This window comes from Alexandromys fortis, unplaced genomic scaffold (assembly GCF_014885135.2).
Source record: "Alexandromys fortis isolate MF-2015 unplaced genomic scaffold, M_Fortis_MF-2015_v1.1 scaffold_139, whole genome shotgun sequence".
In the NCBI taxonomy this organism is placed as follows: Eukaryota; Metazoa; Chordata; class Mammalia; order Rodentia; family Cricetidae; genus Alexandromys; species Alexandromys fortis.
In genome coordinates, this window is record NW_026068020.1 from 11,688 (window position 1) to 22,855 (window position 11,168).

Below are 11,168 nucleotides of genomic sequence, written 5' to 3' on the forward strand. Positions count from 1 at the left end.
CCCAGGTGAGGGACAGGGAGAGGTGGGAAATGGAGTCCCAGTGAGAGCAGGTAGACAAGCCCAGTGACTTCTTGTGTATTTCATCTTTTCTTTTGCCACTGATAGACTGCACCATTTAAAGGACATGAACCCTAATGTCTGTGACCCTAGAAGGAACTTTCCCACTCTACCCCTTTATATGGATTCTGGGAAAGTTGAGCCTGAAGCAGACAAGCAGAGGATGCAACCAGGGGCAGTGGAGGGAAGGAGAGGGGTTTGGGCTTGGGGAAGGGAGATCAGGTTAGGCAAGAGGAATCACGCAGAGCGCTGTGGGACAACAGGCTAGCCCAGTGGTGAGTCCTGCCTGTGTCAGAGTCACTAACAGAATCCTTTGCTTGTGTCTCCTTTCAAGGTCTGAAGAACAGGCCTGGGGCCATGGTTATTAAACCATGGGTGTCGTTCGGCCTGGTGTGGCCTACCAGCCACAAGAGGGGGCCAGGCCAGAACGTTTTAGAGCTATGTACCTGAAATCATCACGCCCTGTGTCATGCGCTGTGACACATGAGGACAAGCTCTGTACCCCTCCTCTCCCTGCAGTGGGAACTGTTAGCTCCCTGCAAGGTAAGCTCATACTTGTCCCAGCACTATGGCTGGACAGAGAAGTCAGACACACGGCCACCCCATTTTAAAGAGCCAGCCATCCAAGTAGTCCCCTAATTTTTGAAGATCTTTATTGATGACCAGCTGTAAAGAAGTCCGTGTAAAGGGCATAGAGGGGGAGAGGGGTGTGTGGGACAAGGCAAGAAAGAAGAAAATCAGTAAGACAATGAGGGGGACAGGGCATGACACTGGGGAAGGGGAGGAGTCTGCTTATAGGAAATTCCAGTTCCAGCTAGGCAGCTGAGAAGAAAGAGATGAGAATGTAGGGCAGGGACAGGGACCTTGGGCGGGCTGATCGGGAGAAACTCCCTGAAGAAGAGACATATGAGGTGCAGTGCATGGGTTCCCAGGACCGGAAGACCATGCCTCTCTAAGGGGTTCAAACCAACCCCTTCCCAGGATCCTCCTCCTCTTTCTGCTCTAACCAACCTCAGGTTGATCTGGAAGAATCTGCGTCCTTTTCTTCACAGCCTCCTGCCACCAAGGTCCACGCTGCCCTTCCCATGTTCCAGAAGTTCAGAAACTGTGGTAGTATTTTTATCCCAGTGAATGATTCTTTCACTTTGACTAAAATTACAGGACTTTTCTGGCTACTGTGAAAAGGTAACTAAGACTTGAGGGGGCTGTGGAACATCACCACTGGACAAGGCCAGCATCCTTGGACGGCTTTGTGTCCAGTGATGACATCCGGGGTCTAGATTGGGGCAACAGACACTGTCATGGAGCTACAAGGTGTCAGCCAGTGTTATTGTGTACATTCTTGCTGAGTGAGGTGTCTGCAGAATCCTCATGGTTACCATGCAGGTTGTGAACAGCTCTCTGTGTCAGTGAGAGCTTCCCAGTTGTCAGGGAATCCAGGGTTCTTGTCTGAGGAAATTATTTGGATTAGTGGTTCTCAATATTCCTAATGCTGCAACCTTTTAATACAGTTCCTCATCGGGCTTTCTTATGACTGTTGAGAATGCTGGCATTGGTCTTTCTGAATATGGGTGTTGTGTCAGCTTAGCAAATAGCAGTCTACTCCCTTGGCCACCACTGAGCACAGCTTGCACACACAAGTCTCTGTGGCAGCCTACAGCGCCAAACTCTACTGGTATTGATGGTGCAATGGGCCAGCAGGTCATCCTGAGGAGGGCTTGACACTTGTCTCCTTGTGCCATGAATCATTTGCCAGATACCCTAGGGCCTTTGAGATAGGAACTTGGTGCAGACAGATACCTATTCTAGCATTCACTTACTGCATTTGCCCATTCTGCTGACAAAGCACTGTAGCCACTGCCACTTAAGTGAGAAAGCATGTTACTTAGGGGTCCACAGTTGCAGAGGGGGACAGTACATGAACATCCTGATGGGAATCTAGCAATATGCAGACAGTCATGGCATTGGAGCTGGAGGTGATAGCTGACACTGATTCTCAAGCAACAGGGAGAGAGAAAGAGACAGAGAGAGAGAGATTAGAGAGAATATATATGGAGAGAGATTAGAGAAAGGGATATATATATGTATATACACATAAACACAGCTATATATGGAGAGAAAGAGAGGGAGAGAGAGAGTTATTTGGAATGGGATTGGCTCTAGAATCCTTAAAGCACTGTGACCCCCTACTGACACTTCCTCCCTCCAGGCCATACCTCCTGTTTCATATCCAAACATGTTCATCCATGGGGGCCATTCTCATTCAAACTAAGCCACATACTAACCAGGATTGGGAGAGGAAACTCTTCAGTAACATCACCCTGAGCTCTGACTGCCACTGTCCCCACCCTTCCGCTCTCCTTGCACTCTCAGAGAGCAGATGACACCACTGTCTCTCTTGAAACTTGCAAACCCGCACTTCCATTAAGATGTCTGGAAGACAGAAGAGACCCTTACACTCAGTTTTATCCACAACGAAGTTTCTTTTGTGGAACTCCTCACCTAGAGGAGCCCTTTTTGCCTCTCTGCACCCAATTGGATGTTTGTGACCACCTCACATGGTCAGAATGGGCTAGATAGTCTCAGAAAAAGAACAAATAACAGGCACACCCCTCAATCCTCATTGGAAGACACAACATACAAAACCATCAGTGGTCTGCCTTATGTGACAATGGAAGCCTGACCACAGTGGCAGCCCGTCAACCAACCCATGCCACAGCCTCTCTGCCAACTTGCTGAAAGAGGTGGGGCATTCATTGTTAGTGTCTTACTGCCCCTGACTATCAGACACAGTAGTCAACGTGAACATAAGTCCTGGACCAGTGCAGGACACCATGGAGTTTAGGGAGTGCCCTGCCAATCAGCTCCTGTGTTGGGAAAGCCATCTAAGCAAGCAAAGGGCGATTTTCTCAGTTTTCTCATGAGACTTTGGAAAGCAGGGGGATTAGTAAACTCTGTGTGACTCTGACATCATGATCTGTCTCCTGTCATGGGGAAGCTGAATGGGAGGCAGGTGGGCAGGTGGCCAGAGAATTCAGGCTGAGCACCATGGAAGGTTAGAATGGAACACATATACCTGGTTAGCTCTCCCCAAGCAAAGGCTGTCTAGCCAGGGACAAGGTGAAAGAAATCTGTCCCTGACAGACAAGGTTACAGAATCCATTAGGGACACTGTCCAGTAAAGCCAGGCCACTTCCTTTCAAAGACTTGAAGGCACCAGCCTCATGTGCCCTTCGGTCTTACCTCAGGAAAGCGTGTGGTCGCTTCTCTGCCCCTTTCAGACAGCAAATCCACACTGCTCATCTTCACACAAGTCAAGAAACCATGTGTTTTGTTTTGTTTGTTTTTTTGGCCAAACTTCCTGATCCCCAGGCTGCTCACCATGGCAGGAAATGGACAACTTTTGTTGTCCTTAGCTTGCAGGCACTCACGAACACATTCAGCCACAAGCTTTTCTTGCTTCCCATCCAGAGCTCCAACAGGGGATTGACCACCACACAGGGTCAATTATTCATTTGTTCTGTTGACAACACTTGGCTCCTGAGAGATATCATACGATGAGAATGTAGCCATAAAATTGCTCTCTTAGTGACAGGAGTAACTCACTCCACCAAGTGCTCGGTCTTTAAATGTGAGGGTGTGAGCTCAGAACCAGCTGCCACATACAAGCCTTGAAGGCCAGAGTGAGCATATCATCCTACCTCTATGGAGGTGGAAGAGAGAAGTCCTCTTTTCATCCTTGTACAAGTGGTCTAGAGTTACTGACAAGTCACGTGTTTACGGAGTGTGTCTCAGGAAGCAAGGTAAGTGCTCCAGAAGACACATATGAACCCAGACACACACACAAGTTGGGAGGCATGAAGACAAGGGAATAGAAAGAAACATGGGTGAAGGCTTCATCTTTCATAAATGATTGTTCTTATGTGCGGGATCTATTTCTCAACCTGCATTAAATGTGATTTTGTCCACAGTATTCTAGTGAAAAGTTCCTGCATAATTGTGGTTTCAACTTCTTTTTTGTCTTCTCAGATAACTCTGCTGAAAATCATAGATCGCTTCAACCTATGAAGAACAGCGGGGTAACCTGTTGTAACAGAATAGCAGCTCATAGCTTTGTGTGGAAGCCTTTTCCACGATGTCACGGTCGTATAGAACCCACTGCTATTGTTCACTTGATGTTGGCACATCAGGACTATGCTCTACTCTTAGAGTTAAAGAACATATGCCAGGCCTGAAAGAGAAATTTCTCAGTTTATTATTTCATTATTCAATAAAGAAATTCCTCTGTTTATTATTTACTTTATTAAATGTTGACTTGATTTTTATCCTGACCCGTGGGGCAATATTATACAAGCCCTACATTGTATGGCAGCCAAACTTACAGGCCAGCTCATACCTGGCCACACGGAAGGCGGTCACATGACTTCCAGACAGGATGTCGCCATCCTAAAAAGATTAGGATATGCTAATATTGTTCTGATTCTTTCTTTGCCATTATGGAGATCACCTGGGAAGTGTTAATCCAGGCTACCTGACAGAGCAACCATACTTGTAGCAACTCGTGTGTCAGGATACCTATGTCTTATTGGTAGCTGTTTCTGACACCCATAGACATGTCAAGTCTACAGCATGGCCACAGGGACACCCGATGCCGTTTTTTTTTTTTTTATTGTGGTTGTTGTTGTAGTGGTTGTTGTTGTTGTTGTTGTTTTGGGAGAGACAATATGTCTCTGTACCTTTAGAAACTTGCTCTGTAGAGCAGGCTGGCCTGCCTCTGCCTCACGAGTACTGCATTAAAGGCATGCGGCGCCACCACCACTCAGCAAACTGATGCTTTGACTGCACTGACATGAGCAGTCCAGGAAAAAGCTAGGAAGGCCTTCCGGGCTCAGGGTCACATGGTCACAGGGCTCTCATTTGTGGGAACAAAACAAACACTTTCTGTGATGGGCAAATAAAAAGAAGACATCAAGGGATGTAGAGCTGCCAACTACAGAGGAAAACATTTATAGGTCAGTTAAACTAAAAGAGGCAGAGAACGTGCCTCAATTCAGATGCCCCTGCTCAGCTGTCCAGCCATCAGCATAGGTCTGCCTTAGGAAATTCAGAGACACAAATGACATCAGAACAACTAGGGAAAACATGAGAACCAAAGCTAAGGAAGCACACTCAGGAGGCAGAGGCAGGAGGATCTCTGTGAGTTCAAGATCAGCCGTGTTCACAAAGGGAGTTCCAGGACATCAAAGCTGTTACATAGAGAAACCTTTTCTTGAAGAATCAGAACTCCCCCCTGCCCCCCGAAAAAGCAAAGGAAGCTTGAGTCTGTACACAGCTTGGTAGGCAAGCATGAGGCCTGACTTCCATGTCCCTCTGTGACAAACAGGAATGGTGACATGTGCTTGGAATCCCACCACCGGCAAGATAGCCATCTGCTGATTACTGGGTCTCACTGTCAAGTGACCCTGTATCAAAAACAAACAAACAAACAAACAAAAAAAACAAACAATGACTGTGTCTGAGGAACAAACACTGAGGTTCCCCTGTGGCTTCCACATGCACATACCCCAAATGAATGTATATGTACACACAGACACAAGTGCATGCGTATATGTGTAAGAAGAAACACAGATACACACACATGAGAGGAGGGAGAGAGAAGAGAGAGAGGAGAGAGAATAAAAGATCAATTCAACTTTTGTGGACTGATTGGTGTCTCAAAGTATTTTGATTTTTGATTCTTTGAGACAGGGCTAGCGGCTCATTCTGCAGTTCAGTGAAGGCCCTATGTATTTCTAATGGTGACCTCAAACATCTGCTTGTTCTGCTCTACTGCCAAGTGTAGACATTACAGGTATTGGCCTCCCTCTTCATCTGTCCAGTGCTACAAATCTGTACCAGATACTGAAGCGTGCTGGAGCAACCTCTGTGATTAAGGTGATCCTGAAACCATTTTACAAATTTCATGGAGGGCTTGGAAACAGGTTTCTCTGGACTGAACTGTCCAGCAGCGGCTTTGAAATAAATCCTCATTATATTGTTATATTGAGTACAGAATTTTGGCCTATAGTTCAGGCTTATTACTAAATACCTCTTACATTTAAATTAACCTGTTTCTATTAGTCTATGTATTGCCATGTGGCTGTGGCTTTACCAGTTCCCTGTTGTCTTGCTTCTCAGGCAGCTGGCTCCTGTCTTTGGACTCTGCCCTTTTTTCTCCCTGTACCTCTGTTTGGCTTCCCCAAACCTGTACCCTTATTCTGCCTCGCTGTAGGCCAAATCAGCTTTATTACCAACCAATGAAAAGAATACATATTGACAGTGTACAGAAGGGTTATTCCATGGAAAGACCTGGCATCAGGAAGTGGAAGAAGAAGGATCTCTGGACTCAGAATTAGTGTGGATCCTCTGAACTCATGTTGTGTAGCTTGGGTCCCTCTTAGCAGATATTCACACCGAGAAAGGTGTCAGAAACTAAAGAACTGGTATCACAGGATGAGAAGTGTCAGTGGATACCATAGTCACTTCCCAAAGCTCAGAGAGACTAGGGACAGAGCCCCTGAAAGCTCAGAAGAGACAGTCCCTGGTAGAAATGAGAAGGCAAGGAGATGGGCTGACTCTACACAGCCAAACCTCTAGGACCTGATGACAGTTCTGACCAACAGGCAGAAGACTTCTTAGTGTTCTTCATCTTGGGTCACCATCTTTTGTCAGAGCACAGGCAAAAGTCACAACAACACGTCTTCGGGATGATGAGGGAGGGGGACTTGATTGGGGGAGGGGGAGGGAAATGGGAGGTGGCGGCGGGGAAGAGACAGAAATCTTTAATAAATAAATAAATTTAAAAAAGGAAAAGAAAAGCACCTGCAGGTCACAGCACATAATGTTACACCACATAATCTCAGAAATGAACGAAACAGGAGAACTGCAAGATGACCAGAAAGTGAAACTGGAAGGAAGAGCAAGCCCTGCTTAGAGGTCAGATCCCCCTTGCAGATCTCCTGGAAAGGAGCAGCATGAGACCAGACACACAGGGCACTGAGGGACACAGGCAAGCCGTGTGTGCGGAAGGCAGCAGGCTACTTAGTAGAGTTCTCCAAGGCTTCAGTCTTACTCAGAGGATAAATTAATACATTGATATTTTAACAAGCTGATGGGTCACATTTTAATGGTTCCCTGTATCTACATACAGTTTCATATATAAGCCATGGTTGAAGGTTGAAGCGATCTGCTGGGTGTTATTTGCATTTAGGTTCCTCAGGACTCCAGCAGTACACTGTGATACATCATGAGGAGGGCAGCTTCATGAGCAGAGGAAGGTAGAGGAAGCAGCACTATAGTAAAACAAAAGAGGAAGTCTGCAGAGATTTCTTTTAGTGCATCCTCTTACGAGATCAATATAAGGATGTATCAACATACAGCTTTTAAAAGTCACATTCTTACATGCACAGAGGGAAGGTCTCACCACACTGACATTATATTCAGAGATGAAAGAAAAGGAAAGAGTTGTACAGAAATATGCAGTTATGTAGCTTCACTGGGAGATGTTGACAATGGCTCCCAAACCTGGTTCTGGTCATAGTGCACTGCCTTCTGTAAAACTAAAGAGATTCAGGATTCTTACATCTATGGACAATTTGATGGCAAAGAATGTGCCTTATTCACATTTTGTAAATGTCTGGCTTATAATATACATTCAAGAAGGACAGGTTAGATGGCAAACGGATGTGTGTGTGTTGGTGGATATACGGGTAGATGAATACATCAATGAAAAAAAAGGAGTAAGAAACAAGAGTAGAAAGAAAACAGGATACGTAGATATAAATACACAAGATAGTCGGTCTCCCAAGGATCCTTTTCTTCTATGACCCTAGCATAGTCCCTGATGCTGACACCAGCCACTCTTCTTCACCAGACTGTGTCTCTGTCCCAGCCTCCTCAGGGCATCCTTTACATCCTTGTTGCGCAGACTGTAGATGAGGGGTTTGAACATGGGGATCACCAGGGTATTGATGATGGAGACCAAATTTCCATGCTCCGTGGATTCAATACCTCCTGGCTGTCCATATATTGCAAAACCAGTTCCATAAAACAAGGATACAGCTGTCATGTGGGAGCCACAGGTAGAGAAGACCTTGTGCCGCCCTGACCCTGACTGCATCCTGACGATGGTCACTGTGATGTAGCCATAAGAGATGATGATCACAAGAACAGTACACACAACGATGAACCCACAGATACCAAGGATGACAAGTTCATTGAGAGTCGTGTCTGCACAGGCAAGCTTGATCAGTGGGGGTATATCACAGAAGAAGGAACTGATGTGGCTGGAGCTGCAGAAGGGCAGCTGGAATGTGAGGCTGGTCTGGACAATGGCATTCAGGCAGCCAACACAGAATGTACCTAGAACCAGATGGGCACAGGTTGCAGGGTTCATGGTCACAGGGTATCTTAAAGGACTGCAGATGGCCATGAAACGGTCATATGCCATCACAGCTAAGAGGACAGCTTCAATGGCACCCAAGAAGGAGAAAAAGAAGAGCTGAGTGGCACATCCCTCAAAGCTGATGACCTTGGAAGAGGAGAAAATGTTGGCCAGAGCATTGGGCACAATAACAGAAGAGAGGCAGAGGTCGACAAAGGACAGGTTTTTGAGGAAGAAGTACATGGGGGAGTGAAGGCCGGTATCCAGGGTGATGACCACGATCATGGTGAGGTTGCCCAGGATGGTCAGCACGTACAGAGGCAGGAAGACAGCAAAGAGCAGGGCCTGGGTCTCTGCACCTCCCCCGAATCCAACCAGCACAAAAAACTGCAAGGACACTGCCTGTAGACTTCCATTTTTGTGGACTGATTTGGACATGAGTGTGGACAGTTGAAGAGAGAGAGGCGGAGGCAGAGAGAGGCAGCAGATCTCAACGGTACAGCTGGATGTTCCACAGGCTGCAGGAACTTGTTGGTCACATGCTGTCCCTTGTGCAAAATTCAGTAGCTGCTCTGATATCTTTCCAGATGAGTTGGTGTGGCCTGAAAAGGGAATTTCCTCAGAGATATTAATTCATGGGGTTGTGCTGAGCTCCCCTGTGTGGAAGTCTGAGCTCGTACACTGAGGATATAAAGAGATTGTCAGATTTAGAGACTCCCAGAGTACAGACCTCTCAGTATCTCTAGTCCGCCTCTGTTTCCTGTGCTCACACTACCAAGGGACACCCTGAACAGTGCCATTGAAGCAGCTGTCTCCCGAGTCCCATTAAATATTCCACAGTTATTAACCTCACTGAATAAAAAATGTTTCCAAGAACAATTTGTCCTCCAATAAATTGGGAAAGTTGATTCTTTCCTTTGTAGAGTGGTATCAGAGCAGGAAACTGTTCTTCCCAAACACAGATGTCTGTGTCCCTCACAGGACTCTGATCTCACCTTAGCAGCTGTGGCTCAAATGCTGGCACACAGTGACAAACAATATGCAGACTCTGCTTGTTGATGTGACTGGTTCCTGTCAATGTCTAGATGTTGGAGATTATAGTGAGGGGGCAGCATGTCCTGAGAAAAACCAGGACCGGAGAGCACACATATATGGGACACACGCTTGACGTCTAATCTGCCTCATTGACAGTTCTGCTCCCTGCTTCAATCTCAGCGTCAGAGCTCACAGGGTTTTACTCTTTGCCATTTAAAACCATATGAGGCTGGCCTTTACCCAGTGTCTTTGGGCAATTCATGGTCACTTTTTCGTCTCATTATGTCCAGTCTAGAATGAATACAAATGTTCTGTTGAGCTAGCTATGATTGTTACTGTTTATCTCAGGAGAAATCAGGGAGGTTGCCAGAGTTAGGAACCTGGCTAGGGAGGAAGGAATGTCTGTTCTACAACATGCTCAAAGCTCAGGGACTTCCCTCAGGTGTGTGGATCCAGCTGTTACACTGTCTACCATACACTGCACACAGTGAGGTCATGGAATAGGAAGGGTTCTATGTGAGTCCAGCGTATACTACAGAGCTGAGTTTTCCACTGAAAGCTCAAAGGTATGCATGAAGATTTGTGCTCAAACTTGACACACATGACAGGGATCTAAGACCTTGCCACATGGGTTTCCCTTGTGACCAGTGTGATGTGTATAGATATGTATTTACCAGAGCTGGTCCTATAGTTCCTGATGGAGCAAGGAGAAGCATAATCTCTCCAGCTTGTCAAGGATCAAATACATCCAGAGACGATTGTGGAAGGAGAAGGTAGCCATGGAAGGTCTGCTGTGGGAGAACAGTGTTCCAGTGATGGTAAAGACACAGCCTGTGCTCCTCTTAGCTTTGCCCCTCCTAAGCAGAGCTTCATCCCACATGACGGCAGAATTCAGCTGGTGTTCAAGATAGTTACCCTGTCTGGAACCTCTTACACTACTAACTATGACCTAGACTAATGTGAGGCTTGACCACCTTGTCTACAAAACTAGTACACAATTATTCCAGAGCACCTGCCCCCCGATGTCCACCATGTATTCTGTCTGCTACTGTTAGCTTCCTTGACAGATAACATGCTGACCTTACCTTATCTAGGTGCGACTCAGGACTCACACAAAGTCAGATACCACCATCCATGCTCCTCAGGTCCCCACGCTATTGAGGCTGGTCTGTGCTGAAGATGGACACCATGGGTTCCTTCTTCTTCTTGAGGTCAGCTATGGCCTCTCGGCAATAGAATGAGATGGGTATGGGCAGAGGTGTAGACCTGGACTGAGAGTCTGTGTTTGGAAGTCTTGGCTGCAGCAAGTTGTGTGTCTTGTGAAGTGTGATATCTGGGTATGGTGATCTTTCCTCCTCTTCCATATCTGTTATCAGGGCAGTGTGTGGGTGTCTATAGTTGGTTTCACTCTGCTGGGGAGGATGCTCTGCATGGTTGAGCTGGGACTTGCAGTCTCTAGTGGCCAATTAAGGAGTCATGATCCTCTGTGGCATCTGGGACTCAAACTGAATGGCCTCCAGAGGTATACTAGAGATACTGGACAATTTCTGCCTCATAGCCACCCTCTCCTAGTGAGTTGGCAGGAACCCTAGGGACCTCAGGTATCTGAGGAGACTCTGTCAGGGTATGGTAGATGACTCAGGGGGACCCTAGC

The 11,168-nt window shown here is 46.7% G+C and overlaps 1 protein-coding gene across 1 annotated transcript; it reads right to left on the reverse strand.

Moving 5' to 3' along the window:
* Window positions 1-7,924: 7,924 nt before the first annotated feature.
* LOC126514282 (olfactory receptor 12-like) lies at window positions 7,925-8,917 on the reverse strand. The gene has a single exon (XM_050163091.1). It carries the CDS (start codon window positions 8,915-8,917, stop codon window positions 7,925-7,927), a length of 993 nt encoding a protein of 330 aa, XP_050019048.1.
* Between the last annotated feature and the right edge of the window lie 2,251 nt (window positions 8,918-11,168).

Coding starts and splice junctions, on each gene's coding strand:
- LOC126514282 (XM_050163091.1), bottom strand. CDS start 8,917: ATGTCCAAATCAGTCCACAAAAATGGAAGTCTACAGGCAGTGTCCTTG.